The 19287-nt window shown below is 37.6% G+C and overlaps 1 protein-coding gene across 2 annotated transcripts in view; it reads right to left on the bottom strand.

Annotated features, from left to right (window-relative positions):
• Positions 1-19287, bottom strand: part of lpp (LIM domain containing preferred translocation partner in lipoma) — a 136655-nt gene that overhangs the window by 70944 nt on the left and 46424 nt on the right. For both annotated transcript variants that reach the window (XM_062424177.1, XM_062424178.1), the window contains 2 exons: positions 6670-6773; positions 3130-3252 (listed from right to left, as the gene is read on the bottom strand). In XM_062424177.1, the coding sequence (XP_062280161.1) occupies positions 3130-3252; positions 6670-6773 (227 nt within the window). The remainder of the gene's footprint in view (positions 1-3129; positions 3253-6669; positions 6774-19287) is intronic.

The raw sequence follows: 19287 nt of genomic DNA, 5'->3' as shown, positions 1-19287 counted from the left end.
ATACAACATACAAGAATCACTCAGTTGATGCTTTTTTTGGTTTTCTCTACGGTTCAAGGAACAGTTTGAGGCTTATTAGCTTTCTTACCAAGAGGTAGATTGATACATTTCTCATGTCTGTACAGTAAATATGACGCTACAGCTAGAAGCCGTTTAGCTTATCTTAGCTTAACCTAAAGAGTAGAAACAGGGGGTAACAGCTAGCCTGGCTATGTCCAAAGGTAACAAAATCCACTTATCCACTAATCCACTTATTAGCTCACTAAACACATTAAACTATGTTTGTTTATTCTGGACAAAAATCAAAGTGTAAAAATGTCAAGATGTGGTATTATAACTATTATTTGGCTCCAGGAAGTTACTGCTCCCACAACAAAGCTTGGCATAAAAATGGTAAATTGTCATTAGACTTTTTAACCTTTGGGCAGAGCAAAGGTAGCCATTTCCTCATAAGTTTTTATGCCAGCTGCTAGCTGTAGCTACATAGCTATCATAAGGATGTGATGTGGTATCAATCTTCTTATCTAACTTTCAGCAGGAAAGCAAATAAACAAATGTTTCAACATGTTAAACTATTCTTTAAAAGGAAGTCAACAAGATATAACCGAAGAGCCAAAAAGTTTCACACACAGTTGAAAACAATGTTACTGATGAGGAAAAGTTCTTGGCAGCAGAGGCGAAAACAGCCTCTGGGTCCTTTCACAACTTCATCATTTGGGCCAGACTTTTGGATTTTTCAGTTTTAATCCAAACCAACATTACAGGTGTGAAACCCTCCCCGGACCACTGACCAGTCCAAACAGCTGAACACTGGTCCAACGAAAAGAGGTGGTCTCGCTCCAGGTCAAACTGAACCATGGTTTGGTTTGTTTCTAGTGTGAAAACGTGTTTTGGATGGTTCGGATGATTGGTTCAATTATAGGAAGTTCCGGCAGGCTATCGTCAGAACCGGACAAAAGGCTAAATGAGCTGTAGTAACACATGACGAAGTTATAAAAAGTTAACCGAAAAAAACTTGACACAAATGCCAACACTTTACAGGTATTTTGGAATGGATCAGAGGGAGAGGATATAATTGTACAGGAGAGCAATGGCACCTGAAGATAAAGAAACTGCATTGTATACATAGAATAATATAATGCAGCGGCAACAAAATTAATGTGTTCATTCATTTTTCTCCATTTAAACGGCAACAGAAGTCTACACACCGAATTGACAGCATGCTTACATCAGACGCACGCAAGTCTACAATCCATCAATGTCAAGTAAAGGGCGATGCAGCCCAAATAGGTGATGACAGCAGGATGTAAGTATGTCAAGTAAAGTTTTTTAGTGTGATCCATGTCCACGTCAATGCTGACTGTGGGTCAACTAATACAATATATAATACAATGTCTATATTGTACAACGGAATGTCTATCTGATTGGCCAAAGGGACATTTAACCACATTTTAGGAGCACATAATGTCATCTTATTACAGTCTCACATTTCACACCAGCACCCATGTACACACTCGCTTACCACAACACTAAACATACTAGAAATCATCAAGTCATATTTTACTTGTTGTCTTTAATGTCTATCATTAAGGAACCACATTGTTCACTTCCTTTCACACTGTATCCGCTATGTTTCCCCTGTGTGGTGCAATAATTTTCACTCTGTGTACACTGCACCCATTGTATTTGACTCCCTCTAACCAGCGAAGTCAGAGGTTACCAAACCAAAGGACATAAGCACTTGCAACCAATAGTTAAATTGCACACTACACTTTGTGTTTGTCCCACTGTACACTTTACCCAAAATACCATGTTTCTCAGACTACTTGTCAACGCAACTTTGTTAAGTCTTGCAAAATAGCAATATCATTTTCATATGTGCATTCTAGTCAAACAAAAAGCTGAGTATGTTTAGTAGTTGGACCTAAACATGCACTGACATAACAGGTCAGCGGGTGCAAATAGTGGATGTACATCTTGTACATAGGCACAGGCCCTCATCTGGAGCTAAATGAATGACCCGGTCAATAATTCATCTTCTTAACCCTGTGTTCTGGCTTATGTATGCACCCTTTAATAAATAAATAAAACAGACAACATATAGACATGGTAACTACACTGTACATGAACCACAACATAAACACTAGATTACCTTTAAAAATGTCTAAACTTAAGTTTAGAACAATTGTGTAGCCATGTCTCCATCACGTCTGTAGCATTTACAGAGAATGCCCTTTCAGGTATTACATTATTGCTCGAATATCTCACTAGAGATATGATCTGCATGGTGTTAAAAGCCCCTGTGAGCGTTCCCACTGCAAACACAATTGGTTAGGGTTTTTTTATCCGCCTGTCCTACATTTATTGTGTGTCAAACAATTTAGTGAACTGCCCAAGGCTTTGACTTTTTGAAGTTGCTCTTAATATCGTTTTAATATCAACTAATGATATAGGTCAAGACTCATTTTGTCATTAATGCAAAACAGTTTTAAAAAAGATGCAATGCAGGGAGGGGCCCTGTTTCCTGCAGAAACGCAACTCGCTAACTTGAACTGTCTGAAATAATCCCAACCATTCTTGACATTATTGGAGTTTTTCGCTCTCTGCCAATGTTAACAATGCAAGTTCTGCAATTTAAATCCTACTTCAGTAAAAGTATAGAGTTGGCCTGTCACAATAATTGCGTTATCAACTTATCGTGCAATAACATAATCATCAACATCATCATGTCTATATATCCACTTATCATACGATACATGGACATGACCTTGATCATTTTTTGACCTCAATATTGCACTTGACATTAGTAGCTAAGAGGCTATTCATGTTGAGGAGCAGCTGGGTTATTCTTAAATGTGTTATAATATTCTTATATTGTGTTTCTTTGTGTAAAATCTTAATTTGAAAAAACAGTGTCAAGGCTAAACAGTACAACTGTTACATTAATGTAGTGCAGTAAAAAAAATACACTATTTCCTTTTGAAATGTAGTGGAGAAAAAGTATGAAGAAGCAGAAAATGTAAATACTAAACTTAAAATTGTACTTTAACAGTGTTTGTTGCTTTCCACCACTCAGCGTGAGTGTGTATTTGTGTGCACAGGTGTAAAACAGTTGTGTTGGTGTCATACTTGTGTGGTTCGTGGCTTGTAGGGTGAGCTGCTCTCCAGGTCTGCCAGGATGCTGGTGAGGGAGTCGATCTCAGCATCCAAACTGGAGCGTCTCTCCTCCAGGGTCTTCTCTGGTCCTTTCATCTGTGAGCAAACATCACATATGCGGAACAGAGAGTCAACCAAAAACAGACTGTAAATGACATCTAGTTAAAGTTACTTCCACTCGCAGCAGAAATACGGACATATACGTTCATCCACAACGATGGCGAGTAATTCTGTCTCTGTGCTCCTCTGAGACGTTCCCCTGACTTTTTTTTCCACACTTCTAACACTTTGGATTACAGTCTCTAAGTTCATGTTTCACCTTGACCTTCGACAATCCCTTTGAAAGCCACACATCAATAGCAGAGACTTCTCCCTGAGAGAAATGCTGTGAGAAATAAGAAGCGATGTATTGTCTGAAAGACAACTTTCATAACACGGTGCACTATTCACCTCCTGCTTTTCAGCGCACTTGGATTTACAGTATCTAAGTCCTCATGCATTATTCATCAAAATCTCACCCAGCACTATTTCAAACAAAAAGGTCAATTCTTTAAAAATTTAAGTCAGATATTTTTATTCCTTTAATTTAAAACACAACAAGATGATAAAAATTGCTCAGATTTTAATGTAACTAGTTTACTATGAGCTTGAAAAGCGTCATTAACAGGGATCGCTCCATTTATCTTCATTGCTTCACTTTCTTCACTTCAGAGAAGCCTAACACATCAACACAGGAAAAAACTAAAAGAGGCTCAAAATATCTTTAGCAAAAATAAAACAAATCTGAAAAGGAGTTAAAATGATATGACCATTAGTGACACTAGGTTTTCTACAAAAATTCCCGGGAATTTCTCCATGGAATGACAGATATATTTTTAGTCTTCTGAACTATGCTGCAACTGCAAGAAGACTTCTTGCAATTGCCTGCGGGGGCTTTTGAGTTGGCTGGATCAGTGACTGCTTCTTATTCTAATGTTATGTGTTTGGATTACCTGTCACAATCTATTACAGGCAGGGCTTGCCTCCATTTAGAGCATAGCTGCTGCTTTAAAACATCTAAGGCAATCACGAGCGGGGGTAAACAAAGCAAAACACTAATGGCTTGTCTCAAATCAACAAAAGAAAAAAAAAGACGAGCTAACTTGTTTAACAGTGATAACGAGGAGGATGAAAAGAAACATCGCAGGAATGAACTGCACATCTCTGTGATGTGTGCTGGAGCTGGCGGTGTAGGGCTTCATAATGTGAACAACAGCCATGATGAGAGCTAGCTTGCTTTTGTCTTTCTTTCTCTTGATAAAGGGTTTCGGCATTAACATGTCATGATCTAGACGTCTCTCTATCTCTCTCTCTCTCTTTCTCACAGTCAGGGTGATGAAGACAAGAGAATTTTCTACCTTTCTCTGAGAAAATACCATTTATTAATCACTCATGTATCCATTCAGTATGTGTAATTTCTCTACCGAGGCACATAGAGACGGACATAAAGACATTTTTGTTTGATATCTGTCCATTTCTCTGCACGGTGCACTCATAGTGGCAGAGTTCTGCTCTGGCTTCGGGACACATAATTAAGATACCAGTGGTGTATTAAGGAATTAAGCTGAATGGCCAGGGTGCTTATACAGCCAATATGATAGCAGAGCAAAAAGTTAAAAAAAATGTAAAAAAACAGCTCAGCACTTTTTAAACTAATTAGACCCTTCAATTCTTTAAGTAATTCCAGGCTTCAAATCCAATTCATTTTCTATGGTCTAGATTGTTAAGAAAGAATAGGGCTGATGACAGAAACTGAAGAGGTAAATGAGAGGGAAACTTGCTATGGTGCTGAGTGTAATTATTATATAATACATGAAATTAGCCCATAAACTGAAAATTAGTTGATAATTGATTCATCGTTTAAGTCAAAAGTGCTTAAGGTTTTCTAGTTCCAGCTTCTCCACAGTGAGGATTTGCTACTTTATATCATTGTAACTAAATCTTTGGGTTTTGGACTGTTGGTCATACAAAAGAAGCTTAACTCCAAAACATACTCTGGGAAACAATAATGGATTTTTTCACTATTTTCTGACATGTTAAAGACTATTCAACGGTAATTTTACATTATATGGAATAAGAAAACTTGTTGTTCCATTTGTTTTAGCTCCTCTGCCCAGAAATACAGAGACACGTGTCATTCACGTTAAAATGTCACTAGGTGAACCTTTACACCTCTTGTGTTTTCCCTCCTCCTGCTTTGCACACTCAGACCAGGGCTCTTTTTAGACCGAGACTCAGATTACCTCCACACAGGTTTCAGCAGAAACCAGCTTTTACTCTAAAAGCTGGTTTCATTCACAGAAGATGCGCTGCTTTAAAACTATCAGCACTGAGTCTGACTTACTTCAAATAGATCGAGGGGGTCAATTCAAATGTGACTAACCCACTTTGAATTGTTTGTAACGCGGATGTTTTAAAGAAAGAAGCAGCAAAATTATAGAAAACTTTCTAATTAAACATTTTAATTCAACTTTGCACAGTTGGTGCATGAGTGTCTCCAATTACAGTTAAGGAAGGATGTGTAGTTATCACTCATGTGATCTCACACACTGGAGAATGATCCCACACATGTAGATGCTATAGATTTTAAATAACATGAACTATGGAAGAAGTTTGGAGAGTGCTGTCCTCTATCTGTGCTCAGCCTATTCTATAGTAAATGTGCTACGGGAGACCGGCTCTGTTGATTGGCTGAGCTGAACATTCCCTCCGTTAAACACAAACCACGACATTGAGTAATGTAACTGTCACTGCGCTGCACCTTTCTATATAAATGTATAACTATGAAGGTAGTTGAGGTAAGGGTCTTGACACACCATGAATGGACATACTGCTGGTTCCAGGGGTACAGTCTAATACTGTTAATGTACACAGTTTGTGTGGGAAGAGGGGTGAATTTACAAGCATTGCGTAACTTCTTTAAATTATGTAACGTTCTATCTCCTAACTCACAAAGGAAACATTCATTTAGGGTAGAAAACTGGTCAGATCAAATGAGAGGCTTTAAGAGGGAGATTTTTTCTTCTTCCTGCTTACACTGAACAAAGGAATGGAAAGCACTTGGAGAATTTCGCAGCAGAGGTCAAGTGCTGAGAGTGTCAGTCAGATCTCAGAAGCCAGATATCCCCAGAGAGCCAAATGCCTGTGGGTATTAAGACCAGCAAAGCGGAGAAAAGTGACCAGGCTCCACCAATAGGTGTCAGCCTTCTATCCTTCCTGCATTAGAGCTCTGAGAAATGAAGAAAGTATGTTTGTGTGTGAGTCCTTGAGTTCGGGGTGGTTGGCTCCAGGCAGCATCTGGAGCTGAAAGTCAGTCGGCTGCAACTCAAAATGGATCGACAGTTTCTGCTGGACTTGATACATGAACTCAGTGTAGCGCTTTAGGACGGTGTTTGCTTTCTGTGCTGGCTCTTAGAGAGTTACTGACAACCAAGACAGAGAAAAAAAAAGCAACACAACAACAGTTTCTCTCACCTGAAAATCATATGAGTTCATAGGAGGAGGAGGAGGGTAGGAACCGGGGGATGATGGGAAACCGGTTGAGTCTTCCGCAGGTGGTGGAGGGGGAGGGTATTCCGCTGGGATGGAGACATGAAACAAAAACATACATTAAATACTTCCCCTTTTTTTTCCCTACGTTCAAACGGTCAAAGGTCTGGAAGAACAGACACTACACGACTGGATTAACACACACAAAAATCAACAAATATCGTTCTATTTTTAGAATTTCATTTACAGCTTAATAACTAGTGCAGAGTGTGCGAAAAACAGGAAATTACATGGAAAGAAAGCAAAACAAAGGATAAAAAAAGCCCAACATGAAATAGGGTAAAAAGCCAAGGATAAAGTAAACCATATAAACTCCTTTAGTTATGTTAAACTTAAATATCTTTAAGCACAGCTTTAACTTCATTGTGAGACCAATGCATTTTAGCTTGTGGCCTTAATCAAGTTCATTTGGTTCTTATTTATATTACAAGTGTTGCTGGAATTGTGACTGTGGAGTTCTTAAGACTTGCTTGAAGATTTTCTTCTCCATGTGCTGTGAAAATAGCTCAAGTTATGTCATGAATCCTTCCATTGGTTCCAAACATCAGTATCTAGACAGTGAATGGTTCACATGATGCTTCGCCTGGTCAAGTTTAAAAATAGATTACACATTGAGGTTAATGCGAATGAATATATGAATGGATTTGACAGAGCTGCTGCATGCTCGTGCTAATGAGAGGGAATGCACAAACACGGCCATGTTGATGTCCATCCATTCAAAAAAAAAAAGAATTGCACATGAAACTGGAAATCCTGCTCAAATTCACACATTTAATTTGCATTTTTAAGTGTACATAATTCCTATAGATGATTGTACACCTACATAATTCACAATGGTGATTTTTAAAAGGTCACCAGTGTTAACATTGTACACTTTATTGTTAATTATCATTCTGCTGTATATTTTCAAACTTTTTGTTTGCAGATGCAGTCCAAGAAAAAAAAACACTGTAATGGATGAAATTTGTGTGCGGTTCTAGATATGATGTTAGCTACCATTGCCATGCTATCGCTTGAATTATAGGGATTAAAACATCATTTTAAAGCTGCTATCATCTTTATTTTTATATCAACAATGGATCAAATGAATATGAGTAATGTGAAACAATATAAGTGATTAGCTTGTGAACATAGTGGTTCATTTAGCGGCTTATGAGCCAGATATTTCCCTTAATCGCTGGTGGAGACCAAACACAGAGCTAAAAGTGATTATTACATCTACACTTGTCAAATGACCAGAAACTTCTATTAAATTCTAATTATCTATCTGCTGGAAGCGTAATTAACCACCTGTTTTCTAACAAGTTCACCATTGCAATTATAAGGTGACATATGTAAAGTTTGCAGCCTGTTTTTGCTGCCCCACGTGGCCAAACATGTTACTGCAGGTGTAAAATAACAACTTTATGTGCACTTTCAATCTTGTATTATTTTTACCATATATACAGGACTGATAAAATATGGATATTTTTAGTTAACTGCAACAAATAACTTTTGTATTCAGTGCACTAGAGTTGCGTTGCTCATTGCAATAGTGATAAGTGGTGCAAACTCAAACTTGGTAGACTATATTTTGCAACAATTAGTATCTAATTGATTATTATAACATGGGAGAGCTTTGCAACTCTGGCGTTATTGAAATAAAGGAAATCTAGTTATTCATATTCCTCTATTAGATGTTTGAAAGGTATAATGTATTAAGGGCAATATGCTGATGAAATAGATGCAGGGGAATTAGGATTATTAGGAAATGATTCATAATGAAAAAATATCCAATTTATTGTAACTTGCCTTCCAAAATTTGTTTAAAGTGTTCAAACAGACATTCGAAAGAGACAGTTGATACTAAGGAGAGAGCAATGGAGTGAAAGAGACAAAGAAATGGAGCCTTGTCATCCCACGTCAACGGATTGACACACATAATTGTAGCAATTTGGTTAACTAAGAAGTACTAATCTGGAGTAAGCACGCTGTTTTGTTTAGTTTTTTCTTCCTGAGATTGGAAATGTAAGTGCTATGTTACAAACGGTTTAGACTAGGTGTTTGTTCTGCCAGAGGAGGAGAAACAAGCCAAATTTGTAGTTCTAAAGTCTGCACTAATCCAAGGATTGCATCCAACCACATGTTTCAGAACGGATAAGGAGTTATGTGCCAAATTAAATTCTGATTTGGCTTCTCTCGGCACAGGACTTAAGACTGAATCATTTGACCATGTACTTCTAAGTACCAAACCAGACATGAGCTTTGCAAATTAAAGGCTTTTATGAGACGTAATGGGAATTTGTTCCAATGCTGAGACTTTGATGAGTCCTGTTCAGAAATTCCATTTGCTTTCCATGGCTTTTATCCGTTTTCATTAGAATCTAATTGATGTCATCAATGTAGTTTATCCAAGGCAGCTGACCAAATTAATTAAGCGTGGTTTTCAGTTGCCTCGACAAAACAGCAGGGGAAAAAAAGAAAAGAAAAAAAAACGAGAAAACAACAGAGAGCTAATCTAGCATGGTTAAAATTGGACACATGTCTGCATCTTGAGCATTACAACATTTCAGAAATTGTGAGCACTGCATTAAACATTCCCTCTGGGTGCTTGAGGCCTCCATGTGAATTGTTTATATAATAACCTTGTGACCTCCGCTAAAACTCCAGAGTGTAACAGCTCCTCTAAACCTCTGGGAGAAAATATAAAATATGCTGCTCGACAACAAGGCTCTGCCCAGTTCCTCCCTCCCCTCTTGACTGAATATAAGTCACTTGTAACTTGTGGCTTACAGAGAATTAAACCATTAAGTTTCATGTACATTCCTCTCAAACATAAAAGATGTTTCGGATTCATCATTTCAGGAAACACAAGAGTTGTAAATGTTTCAGAGAGGCATGTTTTATTGAAAGGGTCTTAGAGTTCTGTATGTGGAACAGTGGAAAGCAAGACTTGTAGTTGGAATAAGGGTCATTAAGCATCTTTGCTGAAAGGATCTTTCTTGTTACTTTCATCCTCACCCTTATTTTCCTAGTATCTGTCACCATGCCAGTCATTTAGGATTGAAATGTGTTAATGTGCCGTATGAAGGACCATCACTGGATCCAGTTTGTATTCCCTGTGCTCCACTTCCATGCAATACCGCTCATAAACGAATGCACTCAACCTTGAAGTTGTTTGTGGTTGAATCAGGGTCAGCAACAAGACAAGTCTTTTAATAGAGGTTCTTTTAACTTGAGTTGCATGTAATGTTACAGTTTGTTTCCATAATTTAACATTCCTCCATAAGAGAAATGATCTGACCGAAAAACCATCACTGATATATACACATTTTAACAGCTGTGGCAGGACAATAAGCAGTTAAAGTTGCAACTTAAAAGTGCCCTGCGGAGTTTTCTTGAAAACAAACAAAAGTTCTGTTTGCATTCAGAGTTTCTCACCAAAATGCATTATGCATATCTTCGAGGTCTGGCAAACACATTGAATGTATTTCCTTCCTCACAGAACATTTGCAAAGCTGATATTTTGAATATTTAAAATCCCAAGGGACCCAATCAAAAAAGCAATCTCCACAGGGTACTTTTAATTGTCAATATGATATTTTAGCCATCATTCACACACTTCATTGGTTATTTTGCTATGCCATGCTCACATCATATTGGAGTATCAAATTTGAGTTGAAACCTAAAAGTCTGTTTTGACATGTGAGATGCAACAGCATGTTATGCTAAATGCACTGCTGTAAAATAACCTAGTTAGAGTAAACTGCTATTTTGGTGTCAAGTGACCTTATATGAGCTTTTCGAGGAACTTCTTTAGGAACTTGGTATAGCTTCACCTGCATTCTATGACCACAGGAACCTAGTTCCAGTTTTGGTTCCTGGGCTTAGGACCCACCTCATATGGCCTAGATAATATGAGAGGTTTGCAGTCCTGGGGACAACATTCATTCAGAATGTGAGCATGCACTGGTTGTAGAACTAGGGAGGGGAATAAGGTTTAATGTTACTGTCACGGAATGTACTTGAATAACAGACTGGTCTAAAAAAAGAGCGAGATAAACAGAGTGTGACAGCAAACAGGCAAGAAAACTGAATTTCAATTTATGCTCTAATTGTTTCAACGGAGAAAGAAACATTTTAGTTCAGCACCTAATTTCTTCTTTGGAGATGTGTCTTTCCTGTTTCAGTTTTCAATCTCCTTTTCCAAAACATAGAGGTTATTTCAAATTTTGTAAAATGGGTAAAATCACACCAGAAGACTGAAATTATTTTCGCAATTCTGCAGTTTCACTGATAATTGATTTTTAAATATTTTGACAGAAGTTATTTCGCTGGATTGCAATCCAAATGTCTAAGTAGCTGACTGACTGACCGAGTGATGAAGTTACACAATTGGTCTGCTGAAGGCGGACAAAGGTCGCTAAAGGCTGCCAAAGTTTGGGACAGCCAAATATCCCAGAATGCATTTCACAACAACAAGCAGCAATGGTGGAGATGTTGAGCCAGACTAAAGGCTTTTGTAATATTACTGTATGACCGTTAATATGTACGTTTTTTTTTTAAAAATTTTCTGGCGAGTAACTATTCAGATTCCCAATATGTGGTCAGTTTATCCAAATGATGCCTGTTTGGAAATTTTCTACAAACGTTCGCGGAGATGTGAGGAGCCGCTAGCCGGATGAAACCAGTCGGTCATCTCAGCTGCTAGCGGCTCGACTCCTGAGATAATTGGACGGTCAACGTCTATCATCATCCCTGAGGGAATATGATCCGATGAAATTATCTGTGCAGCTGTTTGGAAATTTATTACCACTGGCTCTTATGTATCCACAGCATTTTGATATACGATATAATTCCTTTTGGAGGATAAATGTTAATAAATGTTTCACAGATGAAATCAACAATTGCAACTGCAGCTGTAACATTTGTTTGTCTGAATGTAAAGTTCATATTTTAACTGGACAGAACAACAGCGGATCTTTCTGTACAAATATCACCACATTTACAACGGTTTGGATTTTTATTATAACTACATTACAGACTGAATAACGTCATTTACTGCATCTCTCTGTCAATAATGATATTTTTGTGAGAAAAAACGTCTTAGTGGAGTTTTGAGTTGAGATGATTTTGTCACAGTACAGTCAGGTCGCTGTGCTGAAGCTGAGCTGCTGCTGTAGGAAGTTTGTACTGAGTCGAACTTCTGAACTAGCAAGTACGCAAGTCTGAACTTTGTGTACTCTGTATTGAGAAAGGCCCTATGTCAAATTGGCTCCAGTAAAAGCCCGGCATACTTCCTGGGGGCTTACTGGCAAGTGTTGCCACTTCCTGTATCTGTCGTCTCAAATTGAAATCCTCTAGTAGTTCATACACGGTCCAGCCACATACTTGATTTTTGACCTGGTCTTGTTTTCTTTCACCAGAATCACTTTCTGAGTTGTCATTGACCTTGTTTTGAGTCCACTGGAGTGAAAAACAAAAACTTTTTGAGGCATGGGCATATTAAACTTCTAAATGTAAAAATGTGTTTCTTTTTAGATCATTTTTATTATTCTGCCATTTCTTTTGGGTTTACTTGTCTCTCCCCAACCCACTTCAAACCTACCAGTAGGAGCCACTACAAGGAACCCTCACTGGCTTCCCACCCACAAACAAAGCCTACTGTGTTAACTTAAAAAATACAACCAACCCACGGGTCCCACTGCTGGAAATCAAACCCTGGCTCTGTGTGGTGTCACCCATGCACCCAAAATTTCTGCTATTTTTTAATTCATCAACAAAAAAAAATGAACAGAGGTTTGAGCTGTTGAGCATGCGTAGTTCTGACGGTGCTTATGCCGTCATGTTTTAAAGCAGTGTGAACTAGGCAGAGTGAGAGTGGCTTCTGTGCTGTGAATGAAGCTGGCTCCATTTGTGACAATAGGGAGTTGAAAGCTCCAAGTGAGCACTAATGAGAGAAGCAGCAGGAATACCTACTTAATACGACAACTTCCCCTCTCTTTATCGAGCAATTACTTTTAAGTAGCTGCTTTGTGAACAAGGAATCCTAATCAGTGATTAAAGTTATTTGAAAGGCCATAAGAGGTATAATTGGTTATCGGGTACTGGAGTATTGTTAAGGGGATGATAAAAGGGTGGCGATAGATCCAGCTGTGACACTGGGACTAAAATTAAACTTTGTTTTTCAAGTAAGTGATACATTTACAAACACTTCGAGTACTCTATATGACTCATGATTGGTGACTATGATGGTTTCATACTGTCTCATATATGTGTAGATGCTTTGAGACTGCAGATCGTGTTGCAAAGTGATTCAGCCACCAAAAATGAGAAGTGTTTAAGTAGGAGAAAAGAAAAGCTTTCCAGGTTGCAGATGAGTCTTTTTTAAATAGTTTTATTCTGTGGTAAGGATTAGTATATTCTGTGGGGGAGGAAGACTGTATGCTTAAGGTTGAGCATATGTTTATAGATTTACATATGTAGAATATTATCAGAGTTACACGTATGTAAGCGCTGGCCATCTGGCCTGTAAGGACTTAGGACAAAGCCTGGCACAACTGCCTTTCGCATAATGCAGCCAACATTTCAGTGAAGGACGGAGAAGCAGAATAGAGAGCAGAAGAGATGAAACTGAAAAAAACCCTCAAACACAGAGAGAGTTTTGTCATTGTGCTATAAAAAAGAACAAAAAAACCCTGTTTGCCTGTGTGTTTGGGTGCACGGACCATAAATTATCTCCTTTCATCTGAACGTCATTTATTGCTAAAGGCTTGATTTGCTGGTGTCTGTTAGCGTCTACACGTACTGCCATGAGTCAAAATTAGGGCAGAAGGGAGCGACAGTGTGGGTCCACACGTGTCATGTGACACTGCAGAGTAAAATTTAAGTGTTGGCATGCTTATTTAAACATTTTCTAAAATACCTGACCCTTTAAAATCATATGATAGCTCCTTTTTTTGGATTTGCACAAACCTCTGAGGTAATATGCCTTTAAAAATTAAAATCAGACAAATAAAATGGTTTCATTTTATTCATATTGTGAAGCAAAAACCTATAATCCTTTCCAGACAAAACGGAGAAAGTGTTTTAAGTCCTGGGTGTCAGTCCACATGTTTTATCTCTACATTCCCCATCCAAATGTGCTGTGGCAGAGGTGGAGAGCACATTGTTTTGACATAATTATGGACCCGTTTTTATTCCATCTTCCGCTGAAGAAGAGCAGCTGAGCCCTGCTCTTAATTAGCATGATATGTATAGAAGACTGATTTATGACTTCATTTGGTTTAGAGATGCAAGGGAGGGATTTGAGGTCTTTGGAGATATACTTGTTTCAAGTGTAAAAGGCGCAGACCAAAATTGGCTTCTGCTACTCTAAAGAGAATTCCCATGGGATGAGAAATGGAGATTGGGAACAATAGGCGGATTATGTTATTGTACAAAAGCAAAGAAACAAATACTCTGAAAAAGGTGAATGGTTTCAAAACCGGAACTGGTCCTTTTTTTTTTCTCTTTCTTTTTTTTTTGAATCGAAACGTTTGAAAAGATAAACTGGCTGAATAATTAGTGCCTCAAAATGATTTGACATTAGTGAGGTTTGCTGATGAGTGAAAGCGTGATTCATCAAAGGTGGAGAGGGGAGCTTTGCTGTCATTTCTTATAAACAAATGGCGGAGAGAGTAAATGTAGCCAGTCATATGTCACACCATGCAGTCATTGCTGTGTAAACTCAGCCAGTTTCATAACATTAAACCTTTCCAATCTGCCAAGCTAAAAATATACTGTAAACTTAGAGTCTGTTATTCTATACTACAGGTGTCACTTGGGTCATACATTTATGTAACATATCTTTATAACCTATAAATAGTTTAACTGTCATACTTGAGTATCCCCATGCAAACAAGTGCAGTTAGTAGATGATGACATTTAAACATAATCACCAAAATACTAGTAATTTTATTAGGTGTCTTAATCTGTATGATGGAGCCTGTTAGCTGTAGCAACCAAGATAATATCAAACAGGTTAAAAGAACATATATAGATATAAGAACTGTTAATGCAATAATCAGATTCAGTTAAAATTATGTAATGCATCCACTTTTTTTTTTTTTTTTTTACATTTTTCAAGAGTGTAAAACATACATTTATATTGTTTTCCAATATATTATTGGGAACATTGTCTAAGCTTCAAGCTGGATGGTTTCCCATGGCAACAACTGACTGACATCTTTCTAGAAGAGTACAACTTCTGCGGTGTGTTACTGACCTACAAATGTTGATACAGGACACGTTTTTACCCTTTTCATCAAGCCCAGATAGCATGGGTTTTGTACCATTATGCAGCAATTTAAGCTGTCTGTCATTTTGTATGCGGTTAACATTTGTATTTTACCTAGAAAGTGGAAGCTAGTTAGCCTAGCTTGTTAATGCTAGCACTAGCCTCTCATATTGTTTCGTGAGCTTTCAGTTGTAAATAATGTATAATGAACAGTTGTCCAATTATTACGATGGCATTCTTCATTGTCTGACATTTCTCTAGATATTTGAACAGAGCTGGAAGTCTTTGTGGGCGATAAATTCAAGAAAATTCTGTGATGATAAAGCAGTAAGACTTTTGAAATATTTGAAGGGATGCTTAGATGTTTGCTTTATCATAATAGATATTATGTCATATTTTTGAGGGAAGTTAGCAAGTTCAAGTCATTCATATTGTTTATATATATTTTTTTTTAAAGGCATTCTTCAAACACAACTTGCCAAAACTTTATATTGGTAAAAGAATAGATGAAACACTACAGGCTGATTAACAATGAGAACGTTTACCATTTACTCAATTGTGGTTATTAGAGGGGGGGGGGGGGGTTACTGTATCTAGCTTATGAGTAGATGGACTAGTGACACTACCGAAATATGGCCTTCAGGCTAACTGTCTTCCAGTGTTGAATTAGTGATATAAAAAAAATGATTTGTATTACCCACCCCCACACAGATTCTGCATCAATAAATTTACCGTACCAACATTGTCAGTCAGAAGCAGAAATTCACTAGAGCGCACTAGAGTAAGAATTAAATTAAAATTTCTCCTTTTGAGTAATTCCAATTTTGAACTATTACATCCACAATTCAAAACAGACACTAAGTTCAGTATTAAATCTTACTCTGCATTAAAACTCACTTAGCTTCTGTAGACACGGCTTTGAAAGAACAGAAAGGATGTGAAGTAAAATCTTTTCACAATACTATGACCCTTACGAACACTTCCTAAATTTAGAGAAGTGAAATGTCTTAATTTCTAGCTAAGTTTACAGACCAGATAAAAATTCTGATGAAATGTTACATACAGTGTGAACCAAAAAAAAAATAAAAAAATCACACACCGTACAAAAAAAATAAAATAAAAAAATAAATTGAAAAATGATAAAGTTTTAGTGTTGTATCACTTGAACAGACTTTGCACACACTGCTAACAAAATACAAGTAGTTGAGCTATGTGTTCTACTTTGATAAAAGCGGCCTTTGTATCGCTCAGAGCATGAGCCTGTGGTTTCTATGGGGACACTGACACACTCATTGGTGGATTTCCTGTAAATTCTCCTGGTGACACCCATGTGGGACTCTGACATAACAACCGGTAGTCAGTTTGCCTCTGGCCAGTCAAGCATGGAGGAATAAAAACAGCTTATGCACATGTTCGACACTTTTTGAACTGCTGTGAGCGAACAATTAGTGGGTTTCTGGTAACTTAGTGCGAGAAGTTTGATCACAAACAGCAGTTCTCGGAAGTTTTTTAACTTTCACTATGATTAGCCTACGATAAAAAAAACTTCACAACTTTCAGAATCAGCAGCCAGACATCATGAGATTAAAACCATGATAAAACCGTGTTATTGTTCACAAAATTCACTTAGCTTTCAGGGTGCGGTTTTGAGGTTTTTGAAAAAAATCTCATTTGTAATAACTAACTGCATTCACTTCAATCACTTAATATGATCGTGTTCTGAATGAAGTAGTTGATGACTCATTTCAAACAGCAAAAAAAAAAATCCCTTTTTAAAGACTTGATAAAGATCATTATAAACAGACATTTGAAGCAGCCGTGTGAAATATGTAGAAGGCGTAAATATGCATATAAAGTAGTAAATCAAATAATAATTCAATGCAGGAGAAGCATTGATTAGAAAGCCACATGCATGTATTGAATAAATGGCAATATAAAATCAAAACACACAATGTTGTTTGGAATCCACAATATGCAGTCAGAAAACTACTGCTCACAGTCAACAGAAACTGAATCTCCAGTCTGTTTTGGGAAGATGACCTCTGTCCTCGACATCACGTTTAACACGGTGCTCTCATGCGTAGTTTACACCGAAACTGAGAAGTCCCAGAGAGCGTTGAGCGGACGCTAAATAGTCACGCACACGTGTTGATCTGTGCAGACAGCTGCAAAGAAATCCAGTAACACATTTGCAAAACATTTTAACCAGGATACATTTCTAAAAAAAAAGGGATGTCAAGGAAGAAGCTATTAGCACACAGAGGGGATGTGAGGACTCTTTCATAATATATTATATAGTGCAGTCCAGTGTGTGAGACAATGCACCTGTTATGCTTGCATCTGCCAATAACATCGAGGCTTTTTTGTTTGTTTGTTTGTTTTTTACAGCTTGACAGCATACAGTAAATGACACACTGCCGTCAATGCTGCTGCAACAAAAGTGAACCTAATATGCTTTACAGAGTTAGTTTTTTATTGCAGGGCTGTTGCACTGGATTGCATTACCTTGTACAGTTATTCATGATATTTTGTCCACCTTTCCTATAGTGTTTCCTACAGCTGTAAAGCTGTTCCCGATTCTAATCACATAACCGCCACACACCCATGTCACTATCCTTTTCTTGTAAAACTTACACACATCTTTAACTGAGCTGGAGCACAGGGCTGCTCTATACAGCACCATTCATTTCCATAAAGCAATCATGAGTGACTTTCCTCCAGCACATGTACCACATGAGATCAACTTAAACCCTAAAATCTTATCTGTTGTAAATCATTGAGTGAAGGGTTACTGTCTGAGACCTATATGTCTCTAACTTCCTCCTGCTGGGATATTAATCAGGACAAGTTCTCGCTAAAAGATCTGAAGGCAGACCACTACTGAGTAACTGTGCGCCGCCCCCCTCGTCTGCACCGGCTCCTTTTGTCCACACAATAAACACGGCCTCAGACTGCTCATTCCAGTCCTTATGCTGGCCCCTGGTAGACAAAAGGGACAGGGAAGGGGGCTCTGTGCCAAATTGACTTGTCCCTAATTTTTTTTTTATTTATGCTAATCCTCAATTTTATATCAGACAGTCCCCCCACATTTGATATAAAAGATATTAAATAAATAAATACTTTTTTTTTTTAAAAAAGGGAACCCAGATAATCTGCTCATAAAGACGTCTTATCCTTTTGGCAAGTGGAGATGTCTGCAGATGGCTTTACATGTTCAAAATGCTGACAACACAAGCAATCATCATTATCAGATGTTAATGTTTTAATAATAAAAAAAAAGCTGTGGCAGCCCATGAGTCATAAAATGCTACATTTTACACCTTGAATTATCACTACAAGATGCTGCAGATGTTATGAAACTACATACAACAGTAAGCAATAAGATCATGTTTAAACTTGATGAAAGTGTGCAGAAAAACTGGTATAAATGAGTGTGTCCTCCATATTTCACATGTTAATCTACAGCATTATAATAAGGACTACACGTTAAATATTACCCAGTTTATGTGACTGGCACGATAAATGTTACCAGTGGAGGAGACATAATAGAAAAAGTGGGATTAATAGTTTTTCAACTGACTGAGGTCATGAGATATTAACAATGTAACTTTGACCTCACAAAGCACAACTTTACAACAATTATATCATGTATAAATGTATCCCCACCTCTTTTTTTATTGTTTCATTAATCCTCTTAAAACCTGCACAATGATTAATTGTGGAAAATAAGACAGTTGCTGTCGATCTGGATTAAATGTTGTTGTGTTGTAAAATGACATTTTGGAATTACGAGGCTTTAATGATGACACAGATCATCAAGATTTTCACATTTTAGAAAAAATGGTGCAAATCAAGACCAAAAGCTCCAGAGTTCATTCATTTCTTTAGGTGTGACAGGAGGATTTGAGCTAATGTCATTCAGACATGATTTAATATGAATCCAACTCAGCATTTTTATTGAAGGCTAACCCAAAAATTGTGATCACAAACGTGATCACACCTTTAAGACCAAGTGTAAAATACGTTTGTTTTTTTTAAAAAGAGTGGCAATATTTTGTCTAATTAGTGAGTGCTCATAAAGCAGCAGTCTAAGAACAATTTCGCAAAACTAACATCTGGAGTAGCAGACAGGTCCATGACACAAACCACAAACCCCCACAGACAACAGTGTTGGTTTTTTTTCAACCTCGCAGTGCGCTCGCTGCTTGCTGAATTTCATAACCGTTTCCCCTGTTTTTGGAAATCTAGGAGTCTCAGGGGGCTTTGAGGGTAGAGGTTTATATAAT

This window comes from Scomber scombrus, chromosome 8 (genome assembly GCF_963691925.1).
Source record: "Scomber scombrus chromosome 8, fScoSco1.1, whole genome shotgun sequence".
NCBI classification, from domain to species: domain Eukaryota; kingdom Metazoa; phylum Chordata; class Actinopteri; order Scombriformes; family Scombridae; genus Scomber; species Scomber scombrus.
This window is presented reverse-complemented; position numbering and strand designations above follow the sequence as displayed.